The sequence below is a fragment of the Aulonocara sp. 'chitande type north' Nkhata Bay genome, linkage group LG14 (genome assembly GCF_057382095.1).
Source record: "Aulonocara sp. 'chitande type north' Nkhata Bay isolate Kocher_YH1m ecotype deep benthic linkage group LG14, A_spYH_male_GT1.1, whole genome shotgun sequence".
In the NCBI taxonomy this organism is placed as follows: Eukaryota; Metazoa; Chordata; class Actinopteri; order Cichliformes; family Cichlidae; genus Aulonocara; species Aulonocara sp. 'chitande type north' Nkhata Bay.
Window position 1 is genome coordinate 27,383,396 of NC_141357.1, and position 19,525 is coordinate 27,402,920.

Sequence of the window (19,525 nt, forward strand, 5' to 3'; positions counted from 1 at the left end):
TAACTCTTGTTTAAAAAAAAAAAAAAAAGCAAAACAAAACCCTTAAACCGGCACCGCGTAGTGCAAGCATATTTGAATAGATTCCACGTTTCCACATCCACAGGTTCAGGTGCATGTTGCATTGATGACAAGATGGTGCCCCAGTTATTTGAACACGAGTTGCTCAGTGGTGCATATATCAAAAAATAAATTCCAAGCTTCCTCCGTGTTCCTCACGCTTCCGTAATTTTGGGCCCATAGAGCACAGCATCTCTCCAAGCCAAGCTGGTAGAGTGTACGTGCGACTGAAACGACCGGCCAGATTTCCATCATTATGGAAACAATGGATTCTGATTAGATTAAGAGCCATTTCAAAGGAGATATATATATATATATATATATATATATATATATATATATATATATATATATATATATATATATATATATGGCCACAAATCATAGTATAGCCTCTTGTTTGTGTTTCCTGGAAGCCTGGTTTCTTACATATTCAATGTCTCCATGACTTCGCCATGACATCATTAGGACATCAGCATGACTTTTTTTTAAAGACTTGACAACCTCATGTGTGCTGCAACTGAGTCATCAAGCTCATCATCCACAAATTTAGTGAAACGAACTGTTGAGCTAGTTAATAGGTATGCCCTCGTTGTCATCTGTTGTGATTTTATTTTGAAAGGATGCTTCCTGTTATGCTGCAGAGTGCACGCGAGAGTTCAATAATAAAAACTAAGTGTTGTTCCGGTGAAAAGCCGATGCCCCACGTGTGATTATTCCTCCGTCTAGACAATATAAGTATCTTCAATATTCATGCAGATTCCGCTGGAAGACCCGTCTCTGCTAACAGGTTATGGGCCCAGGAAAACATTGAAGCTACGCCAGGGGAAAGTTTACCACCAGAAAAGTCGCAAAGTACAGCGTGTTCGGTGAGGGCTAGCGTGCTAAGTTAGCACCATGAATAAGCGTGCTGGTGAACCCAGTGGCCGATGGGCAAGGTTGGTTTTTGACGGAGATGAGAAGAATTATGAACTGTGGGAGACAAAATTTTTGGGACATCTTAGATTACAAGGTCTAAAAGACACAATATTGAAAAGTGATGACGACGATGAGGACGACGAAGATAAGAATGCCCAGGCCTATGCAGAGTTAATACAGTTCCTGGATGATAAGAGTTTATCGCTCGTGATGAGAGAAGCTGCCGATGATGGACGCGAGGCACTGAAAATTTTAAGAGACTATTATGCAGGAAAAGGTAAACCAAGAATTATCAGCCTTTATACCGAACTGACTTCTCTGAAGAAAGCAAGCAGTGAGAGCGTCACGGAGTACATCATACGCGCAGAGACATTTATTACAGCCCTGAGAAATGCTGGAGAGACACTTAGTGATGGTCTGCTTGTAGCGATGGTGTTAAAAGGTTTACCAGAAACATTTAAACCTTTTTCCGTTCACATTACGCAAAGTGAATCAGAAATCAAGTTTGCGGAATTTAAAACGAAACTCCGCAGCTATGAGGACACTGAGAAAATGCGCTTAATGGAACAAGAGGATAACATCATGAAGGCGAGAGTGCAACCCAGCGTGAGACCCGCAGCAGCTGCTAATGACCACAGGAGAGACATGTCAGACATAGTCTGTTTTAAGTGTGGCCAGAGCATGCCGCTACAGACAGTGGTGCGGTCACTGTAGGAGCAACACCCATCGAGAGTCGACTTGCAGGAGACGACAACGGAATGATGAAGCACGCATAGCCTCGGAGGAGGGCGACAACGCAGAGAGCGACGACACCTATGTCTTCCGGATGAGCGATGACTACGCGGCACCTCAACAGCCACAAGACATCAGGACCAAAGGCCTAATGGTGGATACTGGCGCAACATCACACATCCTGAATGATAAAACAGCGTTCAAGAAATTTAATGACGACTTCCAGCCGGGAACGCACTGTGTGGAATTAGCTGATGGCACCAGGTGTAAAGGAGTGGCTGAAGGCAGAGGAGATGCAGAGGTGTGCTTGATTGACAGCAGAGGGAGACAGTGTAAAACAACACTGAAAGACGCCCTATGCATTCCCTCATTTCCACAGAATATCTTCTCTGTGAGAGCGGCCACCACGAACGGAGCCACTATCATCTTTAAGAAAGGAAGGAACGTCCTTCAACACAGAGACGGTACAAAGTTTCACATCCATGAGCACAACAGACTTTATTACCTTGAGACTGTAAGTGAGTACGATGATAAGTGTAATAATTGTTTTGATGTGCAGACATGGCATGAAATTTTGGGACATTGCAATCATAGTGACATTCTGAAGCTACAAAATGTGGTTGAAGGTATGAAAATCAAAGGGAAAACTGACAAAGAAAGTTTGAACTGTGAGGTGTGTATTCAGGGAAAATTTGTCCAGACTAGGAATAGAAACCCTGACAGGAGAGCTGAGAAACCTCTCGAGCTGGTACATACGGATCTAGCAGGGCCGATAGATCCAGAATCACGAGATGGACACAGATATGCATTATTGTTTACCGATGACTTTTCCGGTGCAGTATTTGTATATTTTCTCAAAAACAAAAGTGAAACAATGCAAGCAACTGAAATCTTTTTGGCCGATACAGCCCCACTCGGGAAGGTAAAGTGTATCAGGTCAGACAACGGCACAGAGTTCATGGCAAAGAGTTACCAGGTATTGTTAAACAAACATGGAATAAGACATGAAACTTCAGCCCCATATTCCCCTCACCAGAATGGTACAGCAGAACGTGGCTGGAGAACACTTTTTGATATGGGGAGGTGCATGCTTATTGAGAGTGCCATACCAAAGGAATTATGGATGTATGCAGTTCAAACAGCGGCTATCGTGAGAAACAGATGCTTTAACAACCGGACAGGGCAGACACCTTACTTTTTGCTGACTGGGCGGAAGCCCAATCTATCCAGAATGCGAAAGTTTGGGTGTGAGTGTTATGCTTACAAGCAAAACAAGGGTAAGCTGGATTCTAAGTGTACAAAAGGGATTTTTGTAGGCTACGACAAAAACAGTCCAGCATACAAGGTTTATTTCCCAGACAGCGCCAAAGTGCAAAAGTTTAGGCTGGTTAAGTTTGTAACCAAACACAATGAGGAAAAGCAAACACAAACTGATACGACATCTGAGGATGAAGACATACAGGTGAGGGAGAGACCAAACGTGAACAGGGAAAGCCCCAGTACCAGTTCACAGGAACCAGATACTGACAACCAACCAGAAGTGAACAGTCAGATGCCACTTAGTGATGAGACTGAAAACTCCAGAAGGTATCCTTCTAGAACAAGAAAGAAACCAGATTATCTAAATGAATATGAGTCAGGAGAAGACATTGATGATCAAGTGCTGACTAACATAGACTACTGTTACAGACTGATAAGTAACTCACCCGTGACATTCAGTGAAGCTGCAAGGTCACCCAACTCTAGAGAGTGGAAAGCAGCTATGGATGAAGAAATGCAATCCTTAAAAGAGAACAACACCTTTACCCTAACAATCTTACCTGAGGGAAAGAAAGCAGTGGGGGGTAGATGGGTATATGTGAAGACAAACAGTGGTGATGGATCAGAAAAATATAAAGCACGGTACGTAGCTAAAGGTTACAACCAGTGTTTTGGGATAGACTATGATGAAACTTTTTCTCCGACTGCTAACCTGACAAGCATAAGAGTATTGATGCAGTGTGCAATACAAGAAAACCTGATTTTGCATCAGATGGATGTAAAAACCGCATACTTGCATGCACCAATAGATTTTGAAGTGTATGTTGAGCAGCCAGAAGGCTATGAAGTAAAAGGAAAAACAGATGAGAAACTGGTCTACAAGCTGGAAAAGTCACTTTATGGGCTTAAACAGTCAGGCCGAAACTGGAACAGGACATTACATGACTATTTGATAGAGAACGGTTTCATGCAGAGTCCTGTAGATCATTGTGTTTACACAAGGAAAACAGGAAAAGAAAAAGTGATCATGATCATATGGGTTGATGATATTATTATTGCAGCCAGTGATGAAAGGGTTTTGAAAACTGTGAAGGAAATGCTAACTGCAAGATTCAAAATGAAAGATATGGGGAAACTCAAACATTTTCTTGGTATTGATTTTGAGCAAACCCAAGATTGTGTAAAAATGTTACAAGAGAGATATGTAGAAAACATACTGGATTTCAAATGCAAGACTGTAAACCAAGATCAACTCCTTGTGAACAAAGGTTGAACTACAATGATGATGCTGAGAAAATGAACAATGTCAGAATGTACAGAGAGGCAGTAGGTAGCCTTATTTACTTGACCTCTTGCACACGACCAGATTTGAGTTTTGTTGTAAGTAAGCTGTCACAGCACTTCAAAGAACCAGCTGTGGAACATTGGACTACTGTGAAACATGTTCTAAGGTACCTGAAACAATCAAAAGACAAGACATTGTGCTACAGGAAAAGTGACAAAGATTTGAGAGTACAAGGTCACAGTGACTCAGACTGGGCTGCGGATGTGACTGACAGGAGGAGTACTACAGGTTACTGCGTAAGCCTGAATGAAGGAGGTACTTTGGTGTCATGGCGAACAAAGAAGCAGCCAACTGTTGCCTTGTCAACTTGTGAAGCAGAGTACATAGCTTTGGCAGCAACAACACAAGAATGTTTGTACTTGACACAACTGTTGCAAAGCATGTATGAGCATCAAAAGAGACCGCCAAAGATTTTTGAGGACAATCAAGGGACTATTGCATTGGCAAAGAATCCTGTTAACAGACAGAGGTGTAAGCATATCGATATCAAATATCATTTTGTGAGATCAACAGTTAATGCTGGAAATTTGATATTGGAGTATTGTCCGACAGGTCTGATGGTGGCCGATGTTATGACAAAGCCAGCAACAAAGGGGAAGTTATTGAAGTTTGAGAAATATATGTTTGGAGTGTAAAGAAAAACTGTTTCTTTTGGAATGCATGTAAAGCTGACAACGTGAGTGCAAGTGGGGGTGTTGAGCTAGTTAATAGGTATGCCCTCGTTGTCATCTGTTGTGATTTTATTTTGAAAGGATGCTTCCTGTTATGCTGCAGAGTGCACGCGAGAGTTCAATAATAAAAACTAAGTGTTGTTCGTATCTTCAATATTCATGCAGATTCCGCTGGAAGACCCGTCTCTGCTAACACGAACTATTAAATTCTACTGTTTACTGTTCAATTATTGTTGAAGGCAAATCTTTAATAAAAGACAGACCTTCAATTTAATCAAACATGGACGGATGAACTCTGTGCACTTTCAAAGCAAACTCAAACTGTATTGGAAAATTAGAGAGAGCAAGGAAAATGACATCTAATGTTGGTATATGCAACTTTAACATGTGACAAGTAACTCTTAATAAATCCTGAAGTTATAGAACAAAGCTCACTTGACAGACACAAGTCAAAACATCCTTTATGCTCCGTTTTTGTTCACCACCTCTGGAGTGAAATCGCGCACTGGCTCATCAGCTACAAGATGCCCCGTTTTGTTCTGCAGCTAGTTGCTAGCAGCATCAATCACTCAGTACGGTACTTGGCAGGTTTATGAAAAAGAGCATTTTTGGTAAAAACTGTTGGCTGATATGAACTGTACAACACTGTGGACAGGAGAGCTAAACAATGAGCTGAACATGTTGAGAGGAAGTGTGCTGTTGGCTGGTGATTCTCAGTGGGTTTCTCACTAAGAGTGACCCTTTTGCACATCCACTCTTCACATCAATAATATATCGGTGCAGCTTTAATGCTTTCTTTAATGCAGTTTGAGTGGAACACGTTTTTTCCTCTGTGGGACACGCTTATGTGTATAATATTTGTCATTTTGATGGATCGTGGCATGGGAACAGATGCACACGGGACCTCTCTTGCAGAGGACATTTTGATGTTGAATGAGTGCCCTATGTATTTCTAATTTTGTGTTCAAGACAAAGCTCCTTCAGGGTGATGAAGTCTCATCTAATATTATCTAAACTAAATAAAGCTTTGCTAATAACAAAACTCTTGGAGCCGTTTATTTCTGTGAATATCTACAATTATGTCTCCAAGAAGAACAGATAAGAAGTCAGATTAATACAGACAAATGACATTATGTATATTTACAGTAATACCAGCTAATCTCAGCGATTACCTCATCATTTCGCCTACTGCATAAAGCCATCCGTCTGCCATTAATAATGCTATCAACTGTTAACAGGGGTCATTTTAATCCCTTTATTGTGAGTGTATAATACCGTAGTTAAAGCTCTCTATTCTGCAATGTTGAGCTGTCCTTGTACTCACTGTGCCCTCGCCCCATTCAGTTGATTTGAATAGCCAAATGTCACTGTGACAAATCTTTGTCTTCGTTTTCTCATATTTGAATAGGATACTTTTCAAAATCCTGAAATCAAATTCAGTGCTTTCATTTTGGGAAACTCAGCCCAGCTGTGTCTTAAAGTGCATTAGAGGCAACGTTTTCCAACAAAAGCCAGCTTTGGTATTATTAATAAGAGTCAACGGGCACTTACTACAGATAACAGAATCAGCGTGGCACCATGCTGATGTGTTACAGACAAAATAGTCTCGTCAAAGCAGAAAAATAACAGCAAAACAGCTTCAGGTGGCCAAAGTGACAAGCAGCAACCTGCTCCCGCGACAAGTGTGCAATCAGTGAAAAGTCTACGCCGCTATGAGCATGACAGCAGCACATTTTCTTTGTGAGAAACAATACTTTCACAGCAACGTTTGCCTCGTGACAAGAAGATTGCGGTGCGGCGGTTGAAAGCACCTTTCGGCAAAAAAAAGAAACTCTGTCAACCTGTTTGTGTCGTGGAAAAATAAATGTCACCGCTGATAATGGGGACCTCAGAGAAGGTATGTTTTTAGTCGGATCATAAACACGGCACATTGGAGCCAGCAGGTCCTCGGAGATCTCCGAGTGCATAGGGGAATTTAGAGTGTGACTTGATTTGTGTGAAAATTTTTAATTTGGCGCATCCTGGTGTGAAATGACTTAATTTACAAGAGATGAACAAGTTAGAAAGTGCACTGGCTAAGCACGCTGTATGGCAGACTTTTAAAATAAGCACAGAAAATGCAAAGCTTTGACATGAGTCTGTTGCAGCATTTAGTGCACAGACTCCCATTTATGAGAGCAGCTATTTTAAAGAACCGAGGGTTAAAGCTCTCAGCAGAAAGTACAGCTAAAATCAACATGACACCGGCAGATATCAGCTCCACTCTGGTGAAATATCCAATTTAACGTGCATGTTGATCCAGCAACCCTCAATTGTAAGTTAAAGCAGAAAACAAAACCTTGTTAGGCCCCCTGTAGCCACTAAACGCGTTTCATCGCTGCGCTGCGGCGTCAGAGCGGACGAATCAATGAGAAGCTTTTAAACATGTTAACTTCTGCAAGCATGAAGGGCAATGCGGAGGTAAGTTGAGCCATAAGCGTGAATGGCAGTCAACCTTGAGCTGACGTCCAATATGACGGGAGCTTTATTTAAACGAGAGTGTGCCGCCCCCCTGCAAGGTTATCACACTCTGTAATACTCTCAAGGCTAACCGGTAAACACACAAATGTATCAGAGCAAGAGGTGCTTTACAGAGAGAAATGCAGTAAATTCCATCTGATACATGTTTACACTTCAACATGAAAAAAGATATTTTCGCTCTTAAATGAAACGCTTCAATAAATATCGGCCGTATCAGTATCCTTATGGTCATTTATTTATAATCAGCTCTTAAAAATATTGAAAAGTGTGCCTATTTACACTTAGGGTCCAATATTCAGTCTCAGTTTTGTTATTTTTTTTTTTTAAAAAGAACATTGCGGTTTTGCATAAAAGTTATTTACTGCCTGTAGAGAGTAATTTGTTTCACTACTTGTGACATTATCTTGCACTGCCACGGAAGTCTCAGACACTTTGATGTTATATATGGCCACGGATCAGCATAAATCCATTCAAAATTGATCCTTCTTTAAAGTCACCACAAACCAACAGCAAAGTCAGCAAAAACAAGCCCACAAACCACCACCACTCATGTTAAACCAGGTGTGGTGCTGTAAGCCGGTTCATCGTAGCTTTTGTTACCCTTTCAAAAACCAAGCTTCGGGTTATGGCACTGGCACGCTCAAATGTGGAGCATCACTTTGCATCGGGGGTTTTCTGTCAGTTGCTTGGTGTTTGGGAAGCTTTGATGCAGTTTTTGCAGAAGTGGATGGTGGATTACAGCCTGGCTTTTTTGCCCACACATGAACAGCAGCTTTTGAAAAAGCTCCGTAAGATGAAGTTCTCTGTGTTTGCTTGCGGATGACGGCAACAAAGATTTTGTCTCGCAATGTCAGAGGTGCGCACATTTATCTCACTGTGCGTCGTGTTATTGCTTGGATGAGAAGATTTTCTTTAGTGATGGAGAAAATCTTGAGACATTGCAGACTGGACTTTTGTTGACCTTATGACTTCCCCCACCCCAGGCTTCTGGCCTATAAAAACAACTTGTATATGTGGAAAAAGTCAGAGTACAGTTTGTAATGTTTGTACCTATGCACAGAAAATTAAAGGTTATGTGCATGTGTGTGTACACATAAAGGCACATTAGGTTTTTATCATGCTGGAGAGATTATGTCCCTCTGGTGCGGGGGTCTGAGCATCTCTGCTGAAACTGCTTTTCTGGTAACCAGGCAAAAAAATGGATGGAGTAACTGTAATATGATTACTTAATTTAGGAGCAGTGTTGCCTGACATTAGTGCATTAAACAGAAATGTAATGCCATTACTGACGTATTACAAAGTAACACTGCTGACAGTGGAGCTTAAAGCTTTGTTTTCCTGAAAAAGACAGCCCAGTGCAGCTGCGAAACATTTACGACACATGTACGCACTGACCTGAAACCTGAACCCTTCAGGGTGTCAAAGTGTCATTTCTCAGAATATTAATTAAGTTCTACCTTAAGTAAATATGATAAAACAGGCTAATTTTAGCAATAACCACAATAGCACCATACATTCAAGTAACCTGGTTTTACTTGAGCTGTTGGAAGTTCTTGGGGTTAGCAATATAGCCCACATGCTTCAAGGGTTGTCATGTTGTGCGTTCGGAGACGCTCCTCGTCTGCCTTGGTTGTAACGAGTGGTTATTTGACTTGCTGTTGTCTTCCCAGCAGCTCAAAGCAGTCTGGCCATTCGTTTCTGACCTCTAACATCAATAAGGCATTTTCACCCAGAGAACTGCCGCTCGCTGGATATTTTCTCTTTTTCTGACCATCCTCTGTAAACCCTCGGGACGGTTGTTTCTGAAATACTCAGGCCAGCATGTCTGGCACCTAGAAACATGCCACCTTCAAAGTCACTTAAATCACATTTCTTCCCCATTCTGATCATTTGATAGTTGGGATTTTCTCTTTACCTTACAATATAAAGTGCCTTGAGGTGACTGTTGTTGTTACTTGATGCCATATAAACAGAACTATACTGCAGGACATCTTAAGCTGTGCCTAAATGCACAGTTTCTGCCATGTGATTGGCTGATTGGATATTTATATTACTGAGCAGTTAAACAGGCGTACCTAAAAAAGTGGTTTGTGAGTGTTATCATGTCCAGTATCTGCAACACACAACATAAATTCATGCAGGATTTTTTGTTTTCTTTTCAGTGGTATTAAAAAAAAATCTAAGCAGATTTAGAGCTGATACAGATTTAACTCGTTATGAACTGATGATCCGTGATGAATCATCCATGATGATTAGATGGAATAATTGTAATAACTGCAACTGATGTCTTTTATACACAAAGAAAAGGAAAAAACAAAAAACCGAGAAAGAAATCCAGAGAAAGCGTGCAACCACAGTTTAATGAAAGCTCATTAATGCCACAGGCAGATCTGATAGACAAGTTATTGCATTGGTCCTAATTCTCTCTCTCTGACACACGCCCACATGTTTGCTCAAGGCGTCTCCTACATCTCTGCCTCATCTAACACGCAAAGTAAGCCGGGTAGGAGCTGAGAGGGAGATCACGATTGCATTTTACAAGCTGGTTATTCGGGCTATATCTGGCGTTTCTTGGCTCATAGCTGTGGTGTTTCATAAGGCTGGGGGCTGCTTTCATTAATTAGTATTTACAAATATTAACCCCGCATCCTCCCCAGGGGCAGAAGTGTACTGCAGTCATGCTAATGTGTGAAAACAACAGAGACACCGAGGGGACGTCCTGTTTTGCTTCATATCTCAGAGCCTTTTATCAACACCCAGGCTCGGAGTTAAACACACACACACGAAAACACCTGGACCTGTCTCAGCTCACAGCTTTATATCTGGTGGGAAAAACAAAAACAGAAACACAACCTGCAGAAAGCTCAGAGGCGAACTTTACACGAAAGTTAAAGTGAGACCGCAGCAGAAGGCTGGCAGCTTGTAGTTGGGGCTCGTGGCTGTCTGCTGAAATTCACTCATGTCTTTTTCTTTTCTTTTTTTTCTCATTTCAATTCATTTACATACTTAAAAGGGCCAAAACATTCAAGGAGTTCTTGTGACATTGCCAAGTAATCTCTGCGGGAGGGTGATAACATGTCACAGCAGACTACATTTCAAAGCCGATGAGTTGGGTTTGATTTTCTTCTGGCATCAGACTGAGAACTGAAGCCTTTGTTTAGCAACCGTCCTCCTCTTCCATCATCTAAACTCTAAATGATGTCATCAGCCACTGTACCAGAAGTGGGACATCATCAGCATCCGGCAACATGACTCGAGGCTGTGGCACATTAGACGACTACCTCCCCTCTGCAGTGGTTTCATCATCTGTGTTCTTTTTATCAAGAAGTACTATAGGAAGCTTTAGTCAGCCCTGAGCCACATTTGTCGCTAAGTAATGACCGCAGGGATCGGAGCGGACACAAATCACCAGCTAAGGATTGTTTAGCATCGATTAGTTCTGCAGCAAGCACCACAACAGCTGAGTCTGAATACAGCTCGAGATAACAGAAATTTCAATGAGACGTATTGAAGTCTATTAATTGAGGTTCGGTTTGCATGTCTGCGTGAGAGGCGAGCTGCTGGGCTGAATTACATGCACATTGTGAGGCAGGCCATTGTTGTTCGCAATCACACGGAGGCTTTGTGAAAAACTGCTAGGCTGTGTGTACCGGTGGTGTTTTTGTCTGAGCGCGGTTCAAGCAGGAGTCATGAAGCCTGTTCGAATCCTTTTCACGAATGCTTTTATGAAAATACATATGGGAACACGCTGTATCGTAGAGGCGGGACAAGAGGAAATACCCACTCCAGATCAATAGATGTGGGCAGATGGTGTGGGTGTTGAGAAGTACCTTTAATGTTCAGAGGTGGTTCCAGTTTACAATAATGAAGCAATGTGGGTTGCAAGCAAAGTTACTGGGGTTAAAGAGCTCAGGGTTTGAAGCAATTTTTTTTGTTTATGACTGAAGACATTGTAAAATAGAGCTGCGCTTGGTTTTATGGCCCAAAACTTTAACATTTACCAGCAATGCGAGTAAAACCCCTGGGTGCTATAACTTGCCAGCATAAACAAGCGTGCAAGCACAGTTTAGCAGCAGAAGACAAATCCTTTACCCCCCAGAGTTGGTCAGAACTAAACAAAACAACAGGTGATTAGTTAAAAATGTATAGACAGGTGAGTGGTTGCTATAAATGGCGAGGTGAAATTGGTTGCAAAGAGGAATTTTGTGCTTGCAGGGAAGATGACGACTTGTTTGCAAACAGTCACCAACCAAGAGACGGAAAACATTTGCCTTCAAAGCAAGTCTTTGCAAATAAGTTAGCTTCTTCCATGCTAACTAATGAATGTGGCAGTTTGCTAGTAACCAAAGCAATTGTTTGGAGGATTTTGATGCAGCACGCCCTTTTGCTACAGTCAGTAACCTTCAGCAACCAATCACTAAATAAGAACACGTATTTTTTCTTCTTCTTCTTTGTAACTGGAGGTTGCCAACCAGTCTCTAGGCCTGTGACGTCATAATGATTCAAACAGATGTTGTAAACCAAACTGAATGTGTTACTTTAAAGGCTTAATAATCATTTTTGTCAAAAAAGCAACAAAAAGTTTCCTGTGAAGCATTTTCTCTGCACGTAATTTTGGGGATATGTGTAGACATTGTTGCAACTGTACACAAGGGTTTTAAATGTTTCCATCATTAACTCTAAAAGTTTTCTGAGGACTGTTTTCAGGATTAACCATCTTTGAGTCCAGTTATTAAATCTAATATAATCCTGAATAACATCAGTGTCACAAACTGTCAGTGAAGCCATCCAAGTAAACTATACAACAAAAAGTTCTACAGCAGCACCACTGGATCCCTTTGGAGGTCTAGTTTAAATAATTCCAGAACTGTCTGTGTATTTTTTTTTATCTTTCTTTGAACTCTAAAATATCAGTGTTTCCACTGGCTGTGCAAATCCAGTATTAATGAGGCTTTGGTCTAAAATGTAAATACATCATTTAATCAAGAGAGATTTATTTCCTTTCATGTCCACTGAGTCAAAATTTAATTTCCTTAACATTAAATTTTTTTAGCCCCATTGAGAATGAAAAAACAAAACAAAACATCTGCACTCTCATGAATTGTTTTTTTTTTCTGAGCCCTGCTTTTATTTATGCTTTGGATTAAGGCTTGGAAATTTAAGCTGTTACTAGAGCAACGATTAAAATATAATCCTTTTGTCAAAGGTAATCAAAAATGATCTTTTAAAAGCATCTTTGGTAATGTGTGTGCGCCTCTATAAGCACGCCTGGAGGGTGGTGGCTTGTCAGCCTATTGCACTACCCCTCACAATTTCTGCGCTCACAGCTGGATTAAAAGTGAGAGTTTAATGGTTTCGCTTTTGCTTGAGTGGAGCTTCTTTTGACCTCTGCTGTGGTCTAATGGTTTCGCTGTGTGGCCACTTCAGGGACCAAGGGGACACTGAGAACATGAGAGTCTTGCTGGCATTCATCGGTGGTATTAAAATAATGAAATAAAAATGAATGCACATGTGACATTTCCAGTTTAAAATCCATCTGTTGTTGGGGAGGATGTGTTCAGTTCCCACAGCTGTAGGGGTGTTTGAAATGAAGCTAAACACAACATCTACATCCATCTGGAGGGACAGAAAACACGATAAGAAAAGCCAAGCACAACTAGGAGGCAGTCACGCCATATGGGCTGTTAGTGCGCGTGCACGTGTGCGTGTGAGAAAGAGCCAGTTATACGAGACTTTTGTAGAATTAACATCGTTTTACCTGAAGAAACGCTGACGAAGGAGACAGTCACTAGTAGTAAATTGGCAACGTTCATCTCCTCACTCTCCCGGTGCCAAATCCGCCGGAGTCTGCAGCTCTCTTGAGGGACTCAGCGTCAAAATGATCAGTTAAACCAAAACTCCAGTCATGGAAAAAAGAAAAGAAAAGAAAAGAAAAGAAAAGAAAAGAAAAGAAAAGAAAAAACGGATTTTACTAAAGAAAACTGGCCGAGCTGATGGCTTTGAAAACGAAGTCTCAGCTGGAATATTCAAACGTTTGAGATCAGCCCGAAAAAAAACTTTGATGTCACTCCCAGGAACCCATGACAGCAGCAGGATCAGCATCAGCATCAGCACCGCCCGGGAGGAGAAACCTAATAACAAAACTCAGCAGCATCACTTCTTAGTGTCCGCATGGTCGCTCACACGCACAGCGACTTCTTCCTAAGATGCTCCCTCTGCTGCTGCCGAAAACAAAACAAAAAAAACAAAAAAAATAAAATAAAAAAGAGGGGGTGGGGGGGCTTAACTATATTTAGCCCGGTCATAAATAAAACAATTCCTCTCCTCTTCCTCTGCTCAGAGTCGGGCACTTGCGGGTTGCAGCGTCAGTTTGAGCGAATATGAAGCGCTGAACATGCCGAGCCGAGCTGCGCACTCCCAGATCCGCAACAATCCTCGCCAACCTCCAGGAGTCTGTGTTTTAAAGAGACAGACACGACATCTGCGCTCTCAAAGTGTACTCACAGGACGGGAGCGTGAAATAAAACTTGCAGAAGGGGCACAGCTGCTGGTCTTATTATGAACTGTGGTAGTATAAGCGTCAGTGTGGAAGTCACTTTTATTAGAAATGATACTTGTGTTTCAGGTAAAGGGTGTGCTTTTAATGTCTATATTGGCTAATGACAAAAATACTGAAAACTAATTATGGCTAATAATGTGAAGATCTTAAAGGTGGTTTTATGTCTAATATTAATGTAAGCCAATAGAAATGCTCTTGGGTTGTAATGTAGGGCAGCATTACAATTTCAGGGTCACACAAAAAGGTTGAGAACCAGAACGAGTGGGTTAGAGGGTAAATCCTAGACTTAATGTTCAGATTCCAAGATCTAAACTCTCAGTAGAATAAGTTACATGGCAAATATGGGGATTTTTAATGCCTTGGCATCAGCATAGCTTGGCCAGAACTGCATTGCATTTTTGACTTGTGAGTCCATCCATCTCTTTAACGCCTGAATAAAAATGTCCTCAAATTTGTAACAAACAAATACTTGGACCTGGAAGATATAACTTCCTTTAATTTTGGTGACTCAGGTCAAAAGTTCCTTTAGTAATAAAAATTAATTTTGGCTGCAGCTCAATAATCTATGAAAAACTACAGACATTTTTAGATCAACATCCCAGGATAAAGTGCTGAAGTGTTGACGCTTTTCTGGTCATTTAATCCGTGCGGTAACTTGGTAACAGCAGGACAAGTTAAATTCAGTTTTATTTATTTAGTTTTAGTTCACAGCCACAGTCATCGAGCAGCACTTTATATTGAAAGATAAAGACATATATAGACCAATGTTACAGAAGAAACACCGCCAATCAGACCATCTCTACTGAGCTAGCACTTGAGGACAGTGGGAAGGAAGAAGTCCTTTTTCACAGGAAGAAATCTCCAAGAAAATCAAGCCCAAACGGTACAGTGGGTGCAGGAGCAGTCTGAGATTAAGAGAAAAGATTTCGCTGATGACAGAGAGATGATAAATAGAAAAAGGACAGACTACAGCAGTTACTGACATGAAGTTGTGAAAATAATAAGAGGAAAGTGGAGGAAAATACTCAGAGCGTCATGGGTCCTCAGCAGAAGCAGAGACTACAGCAGAATAACCAAGGGATGTTTCATGGCCACCTGATCCGGCCATCCAGACATCATTTTAGTAGTAGACAGGGTGTCTGTCTCCTGAACCCAAACTGGGAGCTGGAGAGAGGAGCCTGGTAGTTTGTTCTACTTTTAGAAACTAGGAACCGCAAGAAGCCTGCTCTCTGAGAAGGAAGCGCTCTGTTGGGACCATATGATACTCTGAGGTCTTTAAGATATGATACTGTCTGATCATCTAAGATTTTGTATGCGGGGAAAAGGATTTTCAAGTTAAATCTGGGCTTAACTGGGAGCCAATGACGAGACAATAATAAGAGAGAAATATGATCTCTCTTTCTAGCTTCCATTAGTACTCTGTGTACTTCAGTGTGTTGAATCAACTTAAGGCTTTTCAGGGAGCTTTTAGGACAATAGCCCTAAATACAGTAGAATAGTTTTTCATAAATCTGATTCAGGATGTTTCTAATTTTGGCACTTTTGTTTTCCATCAACTTCCATCCAGGGATACAACCTGGACCAGATGGTAGTCTATTACAGGGCAAACACAGAGAGACAGACAACCATTTACACCTACAGACGATTTAGAATCAGCCTGTAACCTAACATGGATATTTTTGGACTGTGGGAGGAAGCGTGGGAGAACAAGGTACCGGCAGAACATGAAAAATCCACACAGAAGAGGCTCAGCACCAGGTGGATTCAAGCCCAGACCGTGCTCTAACCACACCACTGCACCATGCCGCCTAACATTAACTTAATTATTTATCAGTCATCACTACAGATGTTATAAGAGTCTGGGCAGACATGGACATAAAAGCATTTTGGGATTCAGAGTCTTGCTCAGGAACACTGATTTGTGACTCCATGCTCTGCACAATGCTATTTTAAGTTTCCTCAACCTCAATAAAAGCTAAATTTATTCAAGTAAAAGACTCTGTTTTCCTTTAAAGTGACACCAAAACAGTATCAGTGAGGTAAAGTTTTTAATGATTAAAACTTAAATTGAGTTTTTTCATTTCTATTATCACCTATTAAATTGATATTTGAGTCATTTTTAGCCACTAGTTGTTGTATTCACTTTATTAGTTCCTTTTTCTTGACACTTCACATACATGAGTCTCAGTTTCTGGAGGCTCACAAAGATGAAACTTGTTCCTCATGCTTGCTTGTGCATTTTCCCCTTTTGCTATAAAGCCCCTAATGAGAGGTGCTTCCGACATAGAAGTAACAATCTGAATTCGCGACAACTGCCATTGTTTATCCGTAATCATTCCAACACCTCAGCACAGCCATAATCACTCTCTCACTTTCATCATCACTGTCGCTGCTGCTGAGGCTGATAATGATGACAGAGAGCGTCAACCGTGTGTGCTAACATGTCCTGCGTCCTCTCCACTTCACATCATCTCAGTCTTGCTGTTTGTCATCCACTCCCTCATGTCGAGATTTGTTCAGCAGCTGCTGTTTCACACCCACTCTTCCACAATCTGGCCCTGCTGTAGCCTCTAGAGTTTGGCCGGGGTCTTTCTCTCAGGGAGCTCTGGACACAAACAGCTCCCTTGGGGCGGGGCCCAGACCCATTCCTCGGTGCTGTTGCTTCATCTCCCTCCACCTCATTGTGCTCATGTCAGGTTGTGAAAGTCCAGCATGATTGAGAGTGACTTTTGGATGCTTGATGCCTGCTTTCCTTTGTCCCTTTCAATAGGACTGGAAATTGTGCAACAGAAGAGGGGGTCCAGATGTCTGTTGCATGGCAGGAGACAAAGAGGGGCCCCACAATAGATTCGATCTCTGCTTCTGTGGAAGTGTGGACCTTATTAAGGGCCACAATGGCGAAGTAGGTATAACACAGAGGCATCTCAACAAGAGAGTGGCCAGAGTCCTGGAGGTATCAGGTGGAAATAAAGATCTTATTTTCCGTGGAAAACCTCAGAGAAGTCATCAGTAAATAATGCTGACCCGATTAACAACATTCTGCTTAGATGTAGTTAGAGTTGTGTCTTTGATGTTTTCCTTTCTCCTTTGTGAAATAATACAGGAGTACTTCCGAAACTCCCCTGTTTTACTTGTTTGTGCATCTTTCATTAAATCGGAGTTCTTATGAATCAGTTTGTTTTTCAGCGCATTAGTGAATAATCAGTGATAGTCATTAGACATTCAGCCAAGGCTGTAGTTATTTGTACATGCCTGCTGATCAGCTCAGCTTTGAAACATTTCAATTAAAGGAGCAGATGCTGTGGGAGAGAGTGTTGCACCTATTGTGTTCAGAAGGTCGTGGAGCTCATTCAACAATAAGGTTCGACACTGGCCGGGTTTCTGTTTGAATGTGTTGTAATTACAACAAAATTTTGGGGAAAATGTGAAAAAGAAAATTTGAATGAATTATGTGTGACCACTGATATTACAGTTTTTCTCGATTGGTTTGGGTCATTTCTTGAAACCGAGATGACAATCTCAAAACCATAAGGTCATTTGGCCAAACAGTCTTACAGTTCTGCCCAACAGTATAGCTCACTAGCAAAATCAAATATCCTTCCCCAAACTCTTCGTCCATGCTTCAAAAGCAGATTCCTTTCCCATATAAAAGGTCAGTACAGTCAAAATAGCACAGATCCTTCTCAATTGCCTTGGCACATGTGCATTCATTTAGTGCTTTTGTCAAAATAACCTGGATGGTTTAGCACAACACCATGGATCCCCTGCAAAAGCTCACACCTCTCCCAAAAGAGTTTATCCATGTGTCAAAACTAAATATCCTTCTCATATAAATAGTCAATGCCCCCAAAATGCATTATACCTTTGGCATTGTTTAAGCACTGCAAGTCAAAATGCTTAGACGTTCTGTCACTGAGGCACAGGTCTAGCAACAGAATACCACTATGAATAAAACTAAAAGATGTTACAGTAAAATCAGCCTCCAGTAAACCACTCATACTCAAGGAAACTGTTAACATACTTATCCGTACAAAGAAATGTTAACATTAGAGAACATACTGTGAAAAGAAAACATATGCAGGATTCTGTAAATGTGAACAGTTATAAACACAAACAAAAAACAAAAAAAACAAAAAGAACTCTAGCCTACCATACTGTAAATAAGGTTTCAGAACTATAGTACAGTAATATTTTCAGTGGTCGCCATTGTCACCCTCTCCTTCCTGGCCACCATCCTCATCCCCCTGGCCATCGACGCGCTGCTCACTGTCAGGCCATAAATTCTCATCCATATCATAACGGATATTTTCCCTTGCGATGCAGCGAGGGAAGAAACGGCGTGAAGGTCTCAACCATCCCCTACATTGATCCCCTGTGATGTCCTCACATGCAGCATCCATTGCATGCAGCAGGGCCCTCTGGTCTTGAGCCTGATGCTCATACACCCTCCACCTCCAAGCTGAAAAAAAAAAACCCTCAATTGGATTTAGGAAAGGAGAGTAAGGTGGAAGAAACTCCATCAGCATCCGGGGATGGGTGGTGAACCAGGTTCTGATGCGTGGGTCGTGGTGGAAGTTCACATTATCCCACACAATGACACTGTCATGGTCCTGGGTCGGTGACCCAGCGCTTTTAGTTCGTTATCATTTTCTTGATGATGATTGTTTAAGTTCTATGTGTTATATTCAGTCTGCCTCTGAGTCCGCGTCTGTATCTGTCTGTCTATGGTGTCACCCCATCTGTTTGTGAATCTGTCTGTTTAGTTCAATGTCTTGTCTGGTTCCATGTGTCTGAGTTTCCTGTTTTATTGTGAAGGTCTGTGTCATATGTGAGTGTGCTCAGTTTACGTTTCCCCTGTCCCGTCAGCTCAGATTCCTCCCAGCTGTGTTGCCCTCCTGTCTCTCATCCCCTGATTACTGGTGTGTGTATTTAAGCCCTGTGTGTTCTCCTGCCTGTTGCCGGTTCGTCTGTGTAACGCTGTGTCAGTCTGTTACCCTGTGTTCCACGGTGTCCTGTTCCTTGTCTGCGTCTCTCTGCTTCTCATCCCGTTGTCATATGCTCCCAGGTCTGTTATTTTTTAGTTCTCCCAGTTTAGGTGTCTTTAGTTATTTGTTATGCCCCACTGTTTGTTTGCCACTACACCTCTGTAAATAAAACCACCGGTATCTCATCCACTGCCTGCATCTTGGGTCCTTCTTCCAACTCCACACGGCTCGCCTCGGCAGCCGTGACAGACATAATGTGGTAGCTGAGGTCCTTCTTCACCTCTCATTTTCTGGGATCAGATCAGTATAAAGGTGGTCCAAAAAATTGAGGAGCTTTTGCGTATTGTAGGGCCCTAAACTGGGAATGTGTGTGGCCACACCTCTTTCTGATATGGCGGCACACACTGTTATATTTGCTCCTCGCTGGCCTGGGACATCCACAGTGGCTCGGTGGCCAATGATGTTACGGCCACGCTTT

The 19,525-nt window shown here is 41.8% G+C and overlaps 1 protein-coding gene across 3 annotated transcripts in view; it reads right to left on the reverse strand.

The window, feature by feature from the left end:
* LOC147314805 (roundabout homolog 2) overlaps window positions 1–19,525 on the reverse strand; it is a 106,552-nt gene that overhangs the window by 65,635 nt on the left and 21,392 nt on the right. The window contains exon 1 of one of the 3 annotated variants that reach the window (XM_086261845.1): window positions 13,262–13,935. The exons of the other annotated variants lie outside the window; for them this stretch is intronic. Coding sequence (XP_086117971.1) covers window positions 13,262–13,316 — 55 coding nt within the window. The 5' untranslated portion in view covers window positions 13,317–13,935. Of the gene's footprint in view, window positions 1–13,261; window positions 13,936–19,525 lie in introns of those variants that run through there. 3 annotated transcript variants of the gene reach the window in all.